The 19,411-nt window shown below is 35.8% G+C and overlaps 1 protein-coding gene across 10 annotated transcripts in view; it reads right to left on the bottom strand.

Annotated features, from left to right (window-relative positions):
• Positions 1 to 19,411, bottom strand: part of Sanbr (SANT and BTB domain regulator of CSR) — a 74,130-nt gene that overhangs the window by 32,799 nt on the left and 21,920 nt on the right. For all 10 annotated transcript variants that reach the window (XR_010040573.1, XR_010040574.1, XM_063229469.1 and 7 more), the window contains 5 exons: positions 14,809 to 14,867; positions 13,142 to 13,302; positions 9,996 to 10,082; positions 9,797 to 9,907; positions 5,559 to 5,682 (listed from right to left, as the gene is read on the bottom strand). Coding sequence is in view for 8 of the 10 variants with exons in the window: in XM_063229469.1 (XP_063085539.1) it covers positions 5,559 to 5,682; positions 9,797 to 9,907; positions 9,996 to 10,082; positions 13,142 to 13,302; positions 14,809 to 14,867 (542 nt within the window). In the remaining 2 variants the exon portion in view is untranslated. The remainder of the gene's footprint in view (positions 1 to 5,558; positions 5,683 to 9,796; positions 9,908 to 9,995; positions 10,083 to 13,141; positions 13,303 to 14,808; positions 14,868 to 19,411) is intronic.

Here is a 19,411-nt window from a genome sequence, read left to right as displayed (position 1 = left end):
TACAATAAAATTGTACATCTCAGATATGCTTTACTAAGACCACACTTTCCATATCTCATTTACAGGAAGTGTACAGAGGTGGTGAATCTACAGAGCCTCCAAGTAGATTAGTGCTTGCCAGGAATTGGAAGTAAGAACTGGATTGCAAGATGTTTCTGTGGTGATGGAAATGTACTATAATCGATTCGTGGTGAAATTTTACTAAAAATCAGTGTATTATATACTTGGGATTAGTGAATTCTGTAGTATATGACTACAGCTCAATAAAATCACTATATTTAAAATTCACATGAACTAAACTGATGTTAGTATACATCTTGTTTTATTCTCTGTTTTTTGAGACAGGATCTTGCTATGTAGGTCTAGCTGGCCTTAAACTTGCAGCAATCCTTTTGCCTCAGCCTCCGGAGTGTTGGGATTACAGGAGTGCACCATGATGCCCAGCACATTCAATTTTATAACCGACCAGTCATCTCAATGAAATTGGAAAAAAACTTGCTGGTTTATTCCTTGACATACTTTAATTATTTGGCATCAGTATTAACAAAAATTGTGGCCTATTAACTTTGAGTTATTATAGTTTAATTGTAAAATTAGTAATCAGGTTTCAAATATATATACAAGTTAGTAAAAAGTTAAAAGATAAAAAACAAGGGCTGAGCACATAGCTCAGTGGCATAAGCGCCTGCCTGGCAAGTGCAAGGTCCTGAGTTTGATTCCCAGTAACCTCCCCACAAAAAGACAAAAACAAAATTAATCATTAGACTAAGGGTAACAAGAACAATGATCAAACAAAACTGATAATATCAAGTTTAGAGATATGGAACAAAGAGAACTCACAAACATAACTGGTAGGAATATAAAAAGATTCTGCAACCTAAGAAAATAGGCATGGTAAACTTACATTTATCATACAACCCACAAATCCTACTTTGAAGTAATTAAGAGAAGTAAAAACCTGTGTGTTCAGGAAAACGTGTATAGAAACAATTCTAGTAGCTTTCTTCATAATGACCCCAAAGGAGACTCATTACAAATGTCTTTCAATTCATGAATAGATAAACATACTATGATGTATGTATACAACACACTGCTGATTAGCAATAAAAAGAACAAACTGATGCAATGAACCAATTTTAAATTAATTTTTCTAACTAAAAGAAGCTAAACTAACATAGCTAAATACTGTGTGATTCTCTTTATCTAATGTTCTGGGAAAACGCAAAACTACAGACAGAAAACAGATGAGTTACTGACAGCGACTGAAGTGACTTCTTCCTAGCAAGAAGGAACTGACTGAACATGGGCATCGAGGGCTTCACTGTAACAGTAATGCTCTGTGCTTTGATGGTGATGATAGCAACATCACCATACGCATTTACCAACTTAATAAAATGGACAAATTTCACTGTGCATAAAATACTCTCCAATAAACCTGATTTTAAAAATTGTGGAAACATAAGCAGCCTGTTGGACAGGGTCTTTTATGGTATGAAATGCCACTCTGATGGTTTGATGAATTGCTCTCCCATATCTTATTGAAAATCATTACCCAAATAAGAGAGAAAATTTTCTAGTGGGAGAAAAATTTCAGGGATTCATAAACTGTATATGGAAAATTCTGGATTTATGTATTAAGATTAATTAGGAGTGACTGGAACTTACAGGGCTATTTCTTCTATAAAAAGTTATAGGTTCCTTTAAATAACAAGCTTTCTCCTACTTTTATTATAGACTTTATTTATAAAAAATGAACAGGGATGGGGAGACAGCTCAGTGGGCAAGGTCTTGGATCAGATCCTTAGCAATGAAAAGAAAGAAGGAGAAAGACCAAAACCTTTTTTTGGAACACAACTGCTACAACCAAAAGAGCACAGATCAGCTGCAAATTATCTGTATCTGGAAAGATGCTTTTGCATTTCCACAGAAACTGAGGGAAGCCAGGGGCGACGGTGCCTTTCTTCAATTTCAGCACTCTGACAGGCGGGGCTGATAAACCCAAACTAAAACTAAGCCTAGGCAATTTATGCTTTAGTAAGACGCTCTCAAAATTAAAATAAAAAAGGGAGATGGAGGCCTGGGATGTAGCTCAGTGCAAGGGCCCTGGGTTCAAGCCCCAGTACCCAGAAAGGGGTAGGGAATTTATGGGACAATGAGAAAATAGTTTGGTTGTAAATAACTTAAGGTAATAATTTTATGGATTTGGTCACTTAAAACCTCTTGTTTTTTTCTCCTAGAATTTCAGCAAAGAATTATTTCAGCAATAAAAAGAAGTAAGAGAAATGTGAAAAAGAAAGTTGCAAGCACTGTTTAACAGTATCACTATGCTACCCACTTGTTACTGTCAAAACACTAGAAATGCAGTAATTTACAAGTATCAAGAGGGCCGAGGATTTAGCTCAGTGGCATAAGCACCTGCCTGGCAAGGTCAAGGTCATGAGTTCAATCCCCAGTACCAAACAAAAACAAAAACAAAAAAACAAAACAAAAAACAAGTATCAAGATACTTGCCCTTTTTTTAATAGGAAAGTTTACATTTCAATGTCACACCAAATTTCAGTATGTCTCAATCCAAGGAAAAAATAAAACGTGGAGACATGGTCATGAGTCCAGAATTATATATATTGTAACTTGCCTTGCCATACTAAATTTGTGGCTTTAATGAAAAAAAAAATTCAATGCATTTCTGAGAACTATTTTCACTTAATTTCAGAATCTCAAAACAGCAATAGATCTTGGCATTTTTAAAAAAAAAGTTTAAAGCAGGCATGGTGATGCACACTTGTAATCCTAGCACTTGGGAAGCTAGCACTTGGGAAGCTGAGGCAGGAGGATTACTGTGAGTTCAAAACCAGTCCAGGCTACAAAGTGAGCTCAAGGCCATCCTATACGGCATAGCAAGACCCTGTCTCAAAAGACCAAAGGAAAAAACAAAAGTTTAAACACTAAGCTAGCTAAATAACCTTACTAAAAGCTTTAACACAATTGATACAGAAAATGCTCTTCTTCTAATTTCAACCTTACAAAAATCCAAGACATGAGGGGGAAAAGAGATAATTACTTAGAACCACATATGCCTAAGTCCATTAACCACCTTAAACTAGAATGTCTACTACTGACCCGATTAAAAAGAACTAGGCTAGAGAAATGCAAGCCCACCCATGAGCCAAGCAGAAGTTGTGCCAGCTAGGGAACCAGAAACTCAATCCTCACCTCCCCCATGAGCCAGCAGAAGTCACACCAGCTGGGGGAGAACCAGGAAGCCTCTGCCCTCCCCCGTGAGTGAGCCAGCCAGCCTGCAGTCAGAACAGGAGAGGCAACCCTGCCCCACCCACCCCAACCAACTGGCTGATTTGGAGGAACTCAGGCTGAGATAGTAACAAAAAGAAACAACTTAATGCTTGTATTGTTCAACTGACTCTGCATGCCTAGGCATTACTAATCCTATTATCTTGTTTTGAGTCTTGTATCATTTTTATTGTTTGTTTTGGTTTTATTGTTTTGTTTGATTTTATTATGTCTGATGGTGTATGGGTGGCTATTTTGAAGATAATAAGAAAAACTATGGTAGTCATTGTTGATTTTCTACTGTCTTGTTTTGCAGTCTTGTATCACTTTCACTGCCTTGTTTTGATTGACTTTATTCTGTTGTACTTTGGTTTTATTCTCTTTAAAATTAAAAAAAAAATAAGAACTAGACTAGTATCAAAAGTTACCCATTTCAGGGGCTGGGGATTTAGCTCAGCGGCATAAGCGCCTGCCTTGAAAGCAGGCAGTCGTGAGTTCGATCCCCGGTACCGATAAAAAGAAAAAAGACCAAAAAAAAGTTACCCATTTCATAAGCCAAAAGTCAATAATTTTAGGATTACATTAAGTATAATATTTTTGTAATACTTCAATAATTTTAATCATAAACGAGATGGATCATTTTAAACATTTTTCAATCCTCTTCCAACAAAATGAAAATAAAAGTTATTAGCTATGCTTTGTGCTCTGATCAAACTATTTACACTGATTTTAAGTTCCAATAGCCCATGAGACTTGGCAGCTTGACAGTTCTGAACACTTTTACAGTAATTTTTAAAAATGCAGTCACTAAAATGACCTGTCTCATGCGTTCTGCATTTCTTTGCCTATCTTCTGGCTGAAGATTTTTTTTTTTGTATTGGGGATTGAACTCACAAACTCTTGCTAGGCTTAAGTGCTTGCTAGGCAGGCACTTCTGCCACTGAGCTAAATCCCCAGCGTGGCTAAGGATCTTGGTCCAGTCAATCTTACTACGTGTAACTGTCCACATAAGGCTTTGAAGCCAGTATCTGACACTGTCTGACAATTTTCACTGACAGAAGTCTGGTATTCATTTTTTACAGATTCTACAATTTTTATAAATTGTTTTGCTATCTGCACTTCATTAGACACTATTACAGAATCTTGTACATCTTTATGATTTACTAGCTGAACATTACTATCTTCATAACGAACCTGAGTTTCCAAGATGCCAACCATCTGAGTGGTTGAAGGAATAAATTATAAAGTTCTACACCCTTACCTCCAATAACTATTCCAAGTTTTATGCTTGGAACTGGTGGCTTTATATGTATGTAGTAACAGTTTGTTGTCCATCTATTTTTTTCACCATTCACAACGTAGATCCTGTTTGGGTAATGTTCTTTTTTGAGACAGGGTCTTGCTACATACCCTAGGCTGACCTTGAACTCACTATGTAGTTCAGGCTCATTCAAACCCATTGTGATCCTTATGCCTTCTGAGTGCTGGGATTAAAAGTGAGCACCATTATTCCTGGCCACAGGTAATACTCTCTTACATACGCTCATAATATGGTTTCTACAGAAGTTCTCCACGACTCAACTGTATTTTCTGTTTTATAGGGTCTTTGATCAGTTATTTTGTTTTATTTATTTTTTTTGAAGACATGGTCTCAATTTACAGAGCAGGGTGGCCTTAACCTAATTATGTGGCCCTGGCGGGCCTGAAACTTGCTTCATTCCTCTTGCCTTAGCCTCCTGAATGCTGGGACTACAGGTGTACACCATCACACCTGGCTTGCTTCCTTTCTTATATGATTCAAAACAGATTTTGTTCTTTGAATTCAAACAATTTCCATTTCTCAAACTGCCAAGTTCAATTATCAATACCTGATCTTTGTAATCTTCAATTTTTAATAGAGCAAACTAGTCCAAGTTATACTGTGCAAATGAATGGGCTGTTCCTTCCCTGAGAAGATTATCATTAAACCGTAATAGAATATCATTAAAAATCTCATTGAATTCTTCAGGAAAGGCATGAATGATTAATTTTCCTGCTATATACACCTCGTCATGAGACAACTGATCTTCCAGATGCACTATCTTCTTTTTGGTGACAAGCCGTGGTGATGATAGTGGTGGCAGTGGTCATCTGATCTGCCCTTTTCCATGTGGCCCTTCATGCTCAAGCCCCACCAGAGAAGGGGCTGGTCACCCAGGCCACTGAGCGTGCTACCTCAAGATACCCGCTTTTCATGTTTGCAGAAGAAGATATTAAAATAGAAGTCTCACCTGAAAACATCTGGAACAAGTCAGCCAGTTGATTGTTCCCCATAACCTCCAATATACATCTCTCCAAGACTTTAATTCTTCAAAAAGACTATTCAAATACTCATGAACGTCCCAGGTCTTATCTCTGGGGAAAGAGCCAGAGATTGTATTTTTTTTACAAGCAAGCAATATGAACAACTTGTTTCAAACAAATGCTTTTTAAAAAAAAATTGTGGTTTATTTTCACACATACTCCTGAAATGATCAAGTGGTACAGACTACGTTAAAAAGTACAATGATCTAAATGTGCAATAAATGCTTAATTTTTAAAAAGTATTATTAAGGGGCTGGGGATTTAGCTCAGTGGCATAAGCGCCTGCCTTGCAAGCAGGCAGTCGTGAGTTCGATCCCTGGTACCGATAAAAACGAAAAAGACAAAAAAAAAAAAGTACTATTAAAAAATATTCTTGTAAAAGACACACTGCCATGAATCCCCTTCACAGTCCTCTCCTCATTTGGAGCACATTTATTCCATCATTCTTGCCACTTTCAGAGGCAGTTCTGTAGACTTCTGTCCTGTCTTTATGAGGTGCGATCAGAAATGCTGCTGCTGTGTGACATCCAAGGGAAGGCGGGCTGGGAATACACTGTGGTGTGTCCCCACCACTTACTGACTGGTCCAGCACCATGTGCAACGTTCTGGCTCTTCCCCAAGATCAAAATGACTAAGAAAAGTAGTATTTTTAGGCCATTCAGGACGTCAAGGCAGCCACAACAGCTCAACCCAAGATATTCATGAAAGAGGACTCCCAGGACTGCTTCGGAAAGTGGCAGACAATGGGACAAGTGTGCTCAAACTGAGAAGAAGAATTTTGATCTGACTAATGGCAATGTGTCTGTTCTGCAATAGTTTCATTTTAAAATTTAAACATTCACTGTAGCTTTGACCACACCTCAAATAAAATTCGTTTGGGTGTTTGTTTATTCTTTGAGCAATACAAGAAGGTATGAAAGGCTGAATGCCAAACTGTTATTGCTATGTGTTAATTTCTAATAATTAAATTTGAACAGATGACAACTGAGAGCTAGGCACCAAATGGAAACTTTACACTAACTGCATTACGCTGTGACATGCTGTTACAGACTAGTGATTCTAGACATTTCATCAGGGTGCTGGTTTTTTACATTATTTCTGGACAGCATTCCTAATAACTGAGCAGCATAGTAATACACAACCAGGTTTTACTGCAATATTTTTTTGTGGGGGGAGATGGTTACTGAGGATTGATCCCAAAGCCTGTGTACTCAGTTACACCCCCAGACCTTTTTATTTATTTATTGAGACAAGATCTTGCTAGGTTACCAAGTTAACGCAGGGCAGGCTTGAACTTGGGATCTTCCTGACTCAGCCTCCCAGATTACTGTACTCACACGCAGGCATAAAACATATATATTTTATAAAATATATTTTAACTTTTTTTTTTGGTGGTGCTGGGTATCGAACTCCAGGCCTTGTGCATGCCAAGTCAAGGACTCCCCCGCTAAGCTGCGTCCCCGGGCCTTAAAATGCATTTTAAAATTAAATACAACAAAGATTTTAAATTGTATTTGCTATGATCATTTATACCTCAAGTTCCTATACTTTTTAAGTGTCTATTTTTAATATTTTTTAACTTCTGCTATTTTTTTTTTAGTTCAACAAAATCACAAAATGACACCATGTTATGACAAATTACAAAAGCATATCTATTTTGAAAGTTGAAGTTGTTTGATACCCGGTACCAAAAAAACAAAACAAACCCCTAAGAAAGACAGCTAATAATTTTTCAAATGTGTGCATCAGCTATTGTTGAATAAAACAACAAAACTGGATGTTGAAGCTGTATTACCAGCTTTTTGTTTAACTTTGAAAGAAGGTCTTGCTAAGCCGTATCAATTACTTTCTTTTCACATACTACTACTGGTGTTAATAATTATTGCTGTCAGAGCTGGGCATGTGGTACCTGCCTGTAATCCTAACACTCTGGGAGGGTGAGGCAGCAGGATCACAAGTTTGAGTCCAATCTCAATAAACATTTTTAAGAAAGGTAGAGTGCTAAGGAAAGATGTTCCAGTGCTAAGGAAAGATGTTTCCAGTGCTAAGGAAAGATGTTACTGCTATTAGAATGGAAGTAATCTTCAAAAGGTTAATCAAACCTTCAGACAAAAAAAATAAAAATAAAAAAAGCTCCCTGGCACAAGTGCCCACCTGGCAAGTAGGAGGTCCTGAGTTTGATTATACTTACTGCCTCCCACTCCCAAATACATGTCTTTATACATATACCAACGGCCCACAATCAGTGTAATCATCACACACTACCAACATGTACCAATAAAAATTAAAACTAGCATCTTTCTTAAAAAAAAAAAACAGATTCCAGGGCTGGGGATTTAGCTCAGCAGCATAAGTACCTGCCTTGCAAGCAGGCAGTCGTGAGTTCGATCCCTGGTACCGCTAAAAAGGAAAAGGACAAAAACAAACAAACAAAAAAATAGATTCCAACTGCTTACAATAACTAATCAAGATTTCCTGATTACTATACTGATAGAAAATGAAACATTTTAAAGTTGACTGTGTTATTTTTTTTACAAATTTTTTTTTGTCTTTTTTTTTTTTATCGGTACCAGGGATTGAACTCACGACTGCCTGCTTGCAAGGCAGGCGCTTATGCCGCTGAGCTAAATCCCCAGCCCCTAGTTCACTGTGTTATTAACATGAAGGTCAAATTAAGCAGTTTCATTTTGTTTTAATATTTAAAATGTACTTGTAAGATTTTTTTCTTTAATAAAGTAAGCGTATGATACAGAATTATAAAAACAGAAGAACAAGCAAAAAGAAAACTAAATCTACCTATAATACTATTACTTAATATTTTAGTGCACATGCTGCTAGTTGTTTTATATCCTACTCCTATTTTTAAAACTTTACCACTACTAATAAAACCCAAAATGTGTAAATTTTGTTGGGAAAAAAAAGTGCTCTAAAGGATACAACTGCAAGTGTGTTTAGGGGTGTTAAATAGCTGACCATATTAATGTTTTTGGTTGGATCATTGAACACAACTGTTTGCAGTCTCTCTGTTTGAATGTCCACTTTGTATGCTTCGATACTGTGACTTGAGCAACTATCTCTAAGATGTAATGTGTAATCTATTAACTGGTGATTTTTTACTGTTTTTTTTTGGTAACTCTGTATTACTTGTACCCTTACACCACTTTGTTTTGTTTTGCTTTTTCTCTTTTTCCTTTTAAATAAAATTAAAAACAAAACAAAACAAAACAAAACAAAAAAAACCCCAAAACTTTACCACTAATGATCTTCCAGGTAAGTATTTTTTTACTCCAACATAAATTCTTAAATGTGGCACAGTGAAAACTGATCAGATGTGTTTTCCATAGCTATACATGCATGGATATATTCTGATGTTTAGTCATCTGAGTATTATCTTTTTTTTTTCTCGGCTACATATACTTAATAAAGCAATAGATTTCCTTGTTAAAGGATTCAAAAAGCCAACATTATCTCTTTGGATATATTCCCAACATTAGAAAATTATTAAGGATACATATCTTTTAAAGTTTTTTCTTTCGTGGGCCATTACATCAACTTACAATACCCCTTCTCTAACTCAGAATGACAGTTCATAGATAATTAATATGGATCTGATAACTATTGTGCCATATGGACCCTAATCATCTTTAGTGTTCTTTGATGCTTTCTGTCAAACTTAAGTACTTACCTACGGAGAAATAGTTTGGTTTTAGTTAGTAGGGTTTTTTTGATACAGAGTCTTATAATGCAGTTCAGGATGGCCTTGAACTCACTATACACCCCAGGTTGACCTTGGACTCACACCAATTTGCCTCAGCCTCCAGAGTACTGGAATTACAGATGTGTGCCACCATGCACAGCTACAACACTTTTATAGATAATTAAATTTATTACTGAAAAGAAATCACATTAATGTCACTGAAAATAATATATTTTAAGATTAAACTACAATAATTTCTACCAGTTTGAAATTTAAAGATATTATAAAGTACAGCCAGTAAACAAAATGTAGCTTTTATAACAATTTTGTTTTGAAAGCAGTATCTCTCTAAATCAAAGATGTATCACCTGCAGGAAAGACACTAACCTATTCCTCATTTAAAAAGTTATGCTTTTACAAATACATTAGAAATTCACATAAAAAAGCTGTATTTTATCTTCAGTATACCTTATATGAACATAGATGATGTTTCCATGCCGATCCACATTGATTTTTCCAGGAATGCAAGGAATCCTTCTCTCTGTTTCCTTTGTTAAAAGTTTCTTACACAAACAGCATCTTTAAGAAAGGTACAAAAAATGGGTAAAAATGTAATCTAAAGAGTATAGCTACATTATACAGCACACCAAAAGAAATGAGATGTTACCTATACAAGGTTGCTGCATTATTCCGAGAATCTGGATTCAGGTACTCAGGATCAAACAGTCTCTCAATCTTCTTACAAAAAAGCTTACTATTAACAACAAATGACCAACAAATTAATTTCTATATTTACTCTTTTAACATTACTTTATAGTGATAAGATGAATACTACCTATATGTGGGTAAAATAACATGAACAAATCCTTAAAGAGGCTCTTTTGACATTTATAATACATTTTGGTGTACTAAGTGAAAAAATCTATTAAAAACTGCTTAATAAAGAATCTATTTTCACCAATAAATATCTACCTCTCTGTTACTGAAGTATTTAAAAAGATTTTGAGAGTTTAGCAATTCAATTCTATCATCAATAACTAGGTACATAATTCTTAGCAACTTATTCTCTCAAACTTTTCTCTAAAAAAACATGATTACTAATTCCAAACTCAAGGTTTTATGAAGATTAAATGGCACAATATGTCTATAGTGCCAGGCACAGTGTTAAAATTAAATGAATGTGAACTACTTTACTATTAAGCATTATCTAACTGAGCTTGAAGTCTCCTCAGTGCGCCATCAACTCTAAACACACGTTCTGCCTGCTTCCTTCCTCTCTTGTGAGATGTCTGGGCGCCGCACTTCTTTATGAGGACGCACACGTTTGCAGTGTCTGATGATTACTTTCATCATGGAGATTACTGTAGGACGCGTACATGACCACCTTAATTCCTTTTTACCTCATGACGCTCCTTTGTTTCCGCTCCCTCTGTCTACTGGATTAGGAGTCCACTGCCATATTCAAATATTTTACCCCTGGATTATTCCACTGTCTCATTTTCTGTAAAGTTTAAATTTTTGGATAATCTTCTATATTATCAATTTCTTCCTCTTAATGAATCAACCCAAGTATTTTAAACACCCTGAAGTTTAAAAGTATCCTTTCTTAAGCCTTTCTTTCCCCAAATAGCTGCTGCTGTATTTTTTGGCAACTATTCAAGCAAAACATCTGGAAAAAATTTCTAAATCCAATTAATCCCATCAGGCTTCACCTTACTGTACATGAGAGCAGAAGCCTACATATTTGGTCCCTTAACTGAGTCTTCCTTTTAAAACCCTTTTTCCTTCCTTTGTTCCCCTGGTTCCATTTCCATAGGCCTCTCACTAGGAGTCACTTCTCTGTTTAATCTCTAACTACTGGGTAGCTTCTTATTAACAATTAGCAAATAAACTCAGAATAGCGTTTTCAATAGCACTGAAAAATTAAATACCTAGGAATAAGTTCAATTAAAAAAGGGGAAATTTTTCTAAACCCCAAATAAAACACTGATGAAATAAATAACACCCAAATAAAGGGAGGGTGTATTACATTCATAGGTTGAAATATTATCAAGAGAGTAAAAACTCCCAAACTTGGAGCTGGGATTTAGCTCAGTGGCACAAACTTCTACCTGGCAAGCACAAAGTCATGAGTTTTATCACCAGTACCAAAAACTAAACACCAAAAACCAAAAAAAAAAAAAAAAAAAAAAAAACAAAAAACAAAACAAAAAAAAACTTCTGAAACTTATCTATAAGTTTTATATTAACCTCAAACTCTGGCAGGTGTGTTTGAGGAACAGAAAATAAGCTGATTATAAAACTTATATGTAATGCAAAGGACTGAAAAAGGCTGTATAGCAACTTGAAGAAAGGTGGAGATAAATCAATTTGTTTAATACCTGCTGATCTGTCAGCTAGGTTATCTATTCAGGAAAAAAATGAACTACGATGCCTACTTTGTAACACGCACACGCACGCACACACACACACACACACACACACACACACACAGATTCAGGATAAATAATAGAAAAAACCCCCACAGAATATCTCCACTATCTTCAGGTAGACAAATATTTTTTTCTCTCTCTTTTTTTTTTTTTTTGGTACCAGGGATCAAACTCATGACCTTGTGCTTGCCAGGGAGGCACTTACACCACTGAGCTAAATCCCCAGCCCAATATTTCTTTAATAAAACAAAAAATACTATGGTTTCTTGCTAAGAAATCTCATCCAGTTCACTGTTTCAAATCTCATCTATCCCCAAATTTCTATTTTAAGCCTAATCTTTGACCTGAATTTAAGACTAATGCATCCAATATTTATTGACTGTTTCATCTGGATGTCCAAGAGGTACATTAAATGTTTCAACAAGACCCAAGTCCATCTCCCGTCTCTTATTTGCTTCACTCCAATCCTTCCCCTCCCAACGCTTCCATTCTCGTTAGTGGTAGTACCACCCACTTAGTCACTCAAGCTGAAAGCCTGGGAATTACCCTGAGATCTTTCCCCACATCATCACATGTACAAACCTGTCACATCCTTCTCGTGATACACTCTGAACCTGTCTACTTCTTGCTAGCTTTACTGCTTCCCTCCTGTCCAAACCCTTTCAGTTCTCTCTAGTCCTCTGTACTAACGTGATCGTTCTTGCTCCTTCTATCCCTGAAGTATTTTCACAAAGTAGCTAGCATCCTCTCTTAAAAAACAAATGATATAGTACGTGACTTCCCCTCTTCATTCACATCTAGAATAAGGCATTTCCTCCTTGCTTTGATCTAAACAGACTCTAAGCGATGCAACTACTGCTGACATAATATTCTTTCCATTTACTTATTTTTGTTTTTTTGAGACAGGGTCACACTATCCCATTCAATCTTGCCTTGAGCTCATTTTGTAGTCCAGGCTGGTTTCAAACTTGCAATGATCCTCCTGTCTCAGCCTCCCGTGTGTTGGGATTATAGACATGCCCCACCTGGCTTCTTTCTCTTAGTACTAAAGCTTGTCTTAAACATTTTTAATGTATGTCACTACCACAATATGCTCACACGTTTACTATACTAATTTTTTACCATGAGTCACTGGCTGTTCACTTAAAATAGAAAAAAGTTATGTATGTTCATATATATTATCTATATAAAAATATTTTTTGAGGCTGGCCTCAAACTCTCAAGTGATCCTCTTGCCTCAGCTGCCTGAGTGCTGGGATTATAGGTAAGTGCCATCTTGTCTGCCTCTAAATATAGTCTAAGAACAGAAATTCACTGAAGTTAAAGAGAACTATATTTCTTTAACAGAAATATTAGGTTTAAAATTAAATTTAAAAGTTACCTCCTAAACTTATCTTTTTTGTCTTTTAAATCATCAACTTCATTATGAGTGAACAGATCAGCTATTCGTGTAAGAAGATTTGCATTAATACAGTTCATGTTGCACGGGGTCGCTACTATGGCATTCATATTTTTGTGGCAGTACTGAATACACTGTTCTACCTAAAAAAAAAAAAAAAACAGAAATGAATGTTGAAAATAATAGCACAAAGGATAATGTTATAGCAATACCTTTCAAACATGAAATTCACTAAAAACCTAATCCACGTATTAGTTTTGTCTATTTGGGTTAATGTAACTTACTCCAAAGTGGTCTTGCAGGTCAAATTTGTACGGATATATACAGGAACCTAGGAAAATTATTTTCTAATCTTTTCTATTACAAACAGGAGTATTTTTTATTGTTGGGGCAGGTAAATATCTTTGTATACCAGGTAAGTTCCTTTAATTGCGTTTTTGTTTGAGACAGGATCTCACTACGTAGTTCAAGTAGGTGTCAAACTTACTACGCAGCCTCAGCTGGCCTTAACTCACAGTAATTCTCCTGCCTCAGCCTCCCAAATACTGGGACTACAAGTGTTCAACACTATGCTCAGAAAACTTAGTTGTCATTTAAGCCTCTGTTTCTCTAGGTCTCAGAAACAAACTTTTAGTCATTTAATGACATTCTCAGTTGGGGTACGTTTGCTCTCTAATTTTCTTCCTCTCCCTCCAACTTTAGGTGTACTTATTTACTTTAAAAGTAAAAAAGGGTTATTTGCATCTTCTCCCAAATATTTTGCTGATAGCATAAACTTTTTTAAGGACTATGTTAGACTCTGTGTTTCTTCTGTTGTCTTTACCTGAATAATTCCAACTGACTAAACTAGCAACTGCCAGTAAACTAGCAAAACTCCAAATAATCAAGGAAACAAACTTCTCACCTGCCAGGATAGCAAAGCAGTATTCTTCCCTGTATAGTTTTATGAGCTAAAGGTTAAATATCAACCAGAAATATCAACCACAAACATATGTAAAAATAATCTGAATGATAAGTTTATTAAATAAAAAAAGCAAATACATTTACTGTTAGAGCTTATAATAATGTATCTATAGATTATACTTACCTCTATCACCAGCTAGTCTTAAGCAATAAATATAAGCTTCAGTGATACAAACATAAAATATATAGCTGGATATTTGTTCTTCACTAACCCCTGAACTATAAATAAGAGTGATAAAAACAAATCAGGAGGCCAGGGATTTCGCTCAGCGCCGTAAGTGCCTGCCTTGCAAGCGCACAGTTGAGTTCAATCCCCAGTACAAAAAAAAAAAAAAAGCCAATCAGATTAAAGAAATCACTTAAATAGCAAAACATATGTCAGTTAGTATTTATGTAATTTGCTGGTAAGACAAACCCCATCTGAAGTAAAGTTAATCTTTAGTTACACCTACTCTAAGAGTGAGCTATGCTTTGAGATTGCCTGCTTGTTTACTGGTATGACAGATAAATGATGCTTAGTAGTTTTAACCCTTTTCTAACAGAACAAAGTATTTTCAAGCATGCAATGTATTACAATAAAATTACACTCTAGGAACTATTTTAATAAAACATCTGAGAATTTCTGATATTTGAAGAAAAAAGCCTAAAGTGAAACAAAATATTGGATTTTTAAAATTAATACTTACTAGTGAATCCATTTTCAAAAATTCTGAAGAAATAAGAATTGAAATGACATTCCCAGGTTCTAAAAAGAAAGAAAATAAATTAAAATTCCTTTTGATATCATGGTCTCCTGAGAACAGGTTCCTTTTTATCTTCAAAAAAGATGGTACTTTAATAAGAACAATTTAATATAACCTTACTTATATCATAAAGCTTAGATACAGAAAAGAATTTAAAGTTAAAATTTATAATACAAAGAAAAATGCATAGTAAATTTGCCGACGAATTAGATTTATAGTAAGTACAGATTCTAGTTAAAGGTATGAAATAGATAAACATCACAGAGAAAAATTTCCAAAATAATTAATGAGAACATTTGTTATTAGTGAAGATATGGAGTCCATTAGGGGCAACAAAGACAGGGGCATCACAATCCCCAACTTGAAATTATATTATAAAGCTACTATGATCAAAAAGAGCATAGTACTGGTAAAAAGAGTTCAATGTTACTATGAACTAATATTCAAAGATTTTTAAAGGTAGTAAGAAATTTTCTACTAGTTGGGTGTGGCGGTACATGCCTTTAAAACCAGTAGCCTGCAAGTTTGAGCTCAGCTTGGGCAAATTTGTAACTTAAGAAAGCCCTGTCTCAACATTAAAAAAAACATTTCAATGCTGAGGATGCTGCTCAGCATGAAGGGGACACGCTACCACCACCATTGCTACCACCACCACCTACTACTGAAGTGCTCAAGTTATTTCCTAAGGCATACAGAATGAACCTTCAGCCATCAGGACAGGGGAAGGGCATGCTGCTGGACTCTTTCGTAAGTCTGTCATCGCCCACGAAGCAGATTTCAGAAGAACAAATTGTGGTTTTTACTATCATAGTATTACAATAACCATATATTAGAAATCTTCATAATTAAAACAAGTAATCCCAATATTTACCTAAATAACAATTCTTGTTTACAGTTTCTCAAGTGGATACAGTAAAAGGAGGAAGAACCTGGTAAAAATGCTCACCAGAAGGTTAACAATTTGGTTAAGGACCAGTGGCTGAATGATTAGAGATTTAATTAGGCATGTTAATACTTTTCCTAGTTAGAATAAAGTTTGCTTTTATAAAAATTTGTATTTGTAATGACAGGATTTTCTTTATCTATTTTACCATTACCACACACATAAATGTCAGATCAAATATTTTCTTCTTTACATATTTTATGTTTCACATATATATACCATAGTCGGAAAAATCTGGAATCTGAACTCTCGCTGAAAATTCTGCTTTAGCAGTCTTGTAAGGAACCTCCATATTCAGAAACTTTTACACTGTCAGTATAATTTACTGTAAGAGTTTAAAAATATTTTATGTAAGTAGCAATTTTAGTGCACAGAAAGACTTTATTAAACCACAAATGAGACTCCTATAATGTGAGTCTGTATCCACTGAAAGATTAGTTTTTTTAAAAATTTTATTTAAGGAGAAAAAGAAAAAAAAAGAAAAAGGGTACAAGTAATACAAAATTCAAAAAATAAACAGTAAGAAATCACTAGTTAATAGATTACATATTCTCATCTTAGAAATAGTTGTTCAAGTTACAAAATTAAAGCATATAAAGTGGACTTTCTTTTTCTTTTCTTTTCTTTTTTTTTTTTTTTTTTTGGTCTTTTTTGTTTTTATCGGTACCAGGGATCGAACTCATGACTGCCTGCTTGCAAGGCAGGTGCTTATACTGCTGAGCTAAATCCCCAGACCCTATAAAGTGGACTTTCAAACAGTGAGACTGCAAACAGTTTTGTTCAATGATCCAACAAAACTCAGTAATATGGTTATCTATCTTATACGCTTAAACATATATGCAGTTATAACCTTTAGAGCACTTTTTTTTCTTTTCTTTTGTACAATGACAATTACACATTTTGGGTTTTATTACTCCCACAGTTCTTGTTACTTTTTTTGAAGAGAGTAAAACCAAATGCGACATATCAGAACAGAGTCAGTCAAATCAAAAGGATGGACATAATAATGTAAAAACAAAATACAAGGTGATCAACAATGGTTAGCATACTGTCTCTTGCTATTATTAAGAAGAATTGCCTATATCATCAGCTATAATAAAAATGAACAAAACAGTAAAGAATAAAACCAAAACATTAGAGACATTACAGGACTTTAAAAGAAGGTAACAATCAGAATGGGTGTCATAATGAATCTTACTATCTTCACAGTTGTTGCCTATACTTTTGAACTTGCTACTATCAAGCTAAGCAGAATAGGGGAAAATCAGTCACAACAAGATGGTGAGGGCAATACAGGGTTTCAAATCAAGTTAATAGGAAATCAAAGTAGGTTACTGTAATATATCCTGCTATTTTTTATTTTGCCCTTAATTAAAGATAAAAATAAAAAAGTAAATAATTAAAAAAGGAGCTTGAGATAAAAGAGGGCATAACAACAAAACAGTGCAGGTCAAAACATAACCATTTAAGCAAAATAGTGTTTCACCACAAGATATCCCAACATAAAAGTAGTTATCATAGTGTCTCTTTCCTTGAAATCTTTTGAGTATAACTTTGTATACTGTAGCACCAAACATAACAGACAATGTAAAACCATTCAAGAGAATGACATTATTAGAGGGTATTTAGAAACAACAGAAAATCAACAATGGTTTCTGTATAATCTCCTTGTCTATAAAAGTTTTTGCTTATATTATCACATATAATAAAATCCAATAAGATACAACCTGTTAAGACGGACGAAGACACAAGAATAAAAGCTTGATGGGACTTCAAAACAACATGATACTAAATCAGCACTAGCTATTATGATGTCTTGTTTTCTCCAAAATGGCTGTTCCTACCTTCCGATCTTCTCTGCCTCATTTCTGTTGAGCTTTTTCTGTCCTTTGTTGTCAGTTTGTCTTCTTCATTTCTCTTTCTGCTCCATTCATTGTGGCCTCTCTGCCACTATTTCTGGAATCTCGGTATTTTCCTTTTTTAGAATATCCTGCAGTATTCTCTGTAGAGTTGAATTGGTGGTTGCAAATTCCCCTAGTTTCTCTTTATCCTGAAAGCACTTTGTTTTTCCATCAATTTCTACGGACAGTTGTGCAGGATATATCAATCTTGGCTAGAGGTTATTATCTTTCAAAGCTTGACTTATTTCCCCCCACACTCTTTGTGATTTGATGGTTTGTGCTGAGAAGTCTGCTGTAATTCTGATGGGTGTTCCCTTGTAAGTGATCTGTTTCTTGTCTCTGACGGCTTTTAATATTCTGTTCTTATATTGGATTTCTGGAATTTTGATTATTATATGCCTGGGTGTTGCTCTGTTTGGGTTGTAGGTGGCTGGGGTCCTGTATGCCTCATACATCTGAGTATCTTTACCTTTTGCTAAATTAGGGAAATTCTCTTGAATTATTTCTGTGAATAGCTTTTGTAGTCCATTTGTTTGTGTCACTACCTCTTCTTTTATGTTTTTAATTCTTAAGTTATAGATCCTCTTATCATCTTCTAGCCTTTGTATTATTGCTGTTTATTTTCTTGTTATTTTTAAGTTTTTTATTTCATGCTCCCACATTACAAATCTACCCTCCAGTTCAGATAATCTATCCTTAGTTTCTTTCAAGCTGTTATGCCAGCTTTTGATAGAGTTTTTAGTTTCCTGGTAATCTCTTTGAACCTGCTTCACATATTCTATGTTTTCTCTGTTTTCTCCATCAAACAATTCTCTCCTTTTTTTCTGTTCTTCCATTCCACCATCTGTTTTTTTCTTGGGCAGTGCTCAGCATTTCTTTAACTATTCTACTTATATCTTGCTTTAGGTCGTTAATAACTTCATTTTTGAACTGGTCTATGAGGCTCTGGAGATATTATGTCTATTGGTGCCGTGTCTGATACTGCATGTTTCTCAGGATTGGGGGCCGAGGACCCTTTCTTGTTGCTCCCTCTTCCCATATTTTTTGTTCCTTCCATACAAGCATATATAGGAGGCCCAGTTTCTTTCTTTTTCTGTTACAGTTTGTTTGAATTACGCTGGCTAGGTGTTCCCACCCACTGCAGTCTACTAGGGAGACACAGACCTGGGCAGCCTCCGCTGGGCCCGCCCCTCCAGGTCAACCTACCGAAGGCTTCACTGCTAGGGTGCACCTCTAGGCGCTGGGACCTGGTTTGGGCTAGCCTACTGGGTCTTAAGTCAGCAGCGACACCCAGGCCAGCCACTCCCCACCAATCTGCAGCATCCTGTTCTGGCTAGTCTGCCCAGTCCCAGTATGCCCTTTGCTGAAGCCTCCTACTCTATGGAAGGGTCCCCGATCTGCTCACTCACCGCAGGTCAACGCAGGGCTCCCAGCCAGTCCCGCTCTCAACTCCATTCGTCACTTCCCACTCTCAGAGCTTTCGCCCTCTCTCCTTGCTGTGCCAATTGGGACGCAGCAGTGGCTGCAGGAAATTCAAATCACGGCTTCCAGTGGCTCGGGCTCCAGCTTCTGCACTGAGACGTTATCTGTTCCTGTTATAGCACCACGATTGCGTTTCCAGTTGGTTTCTCTTAGTTTAGTTTGTTCCTGGGTCAGCAGGGTATATCTCCCCTTGCTTAGGACTTCTCGCCCCACACCATTC

The sequence above is a fragment of the Cavia porcellus genome, unplaced genomic scaffold, assembly GCF_034190915.1.
Source record: "Cavia porcellus strain 051 isolate PalLab524CR breed Dunkin Hartley unplaced genomic scaffold, mCavPor4.1 scaffold_18, whole genome shotgun sequence".
NCBI lineage: Eukaryota > Metazoa > Chordata > Mammalia > Rodentia > Caviidae > Cavia > Cavia porcellus.
The sequence above is the reverse complement of the archived record's forward strand: the minus strand, read 5'-3'. Positions and strand labels throughout refer to the sequence as shown.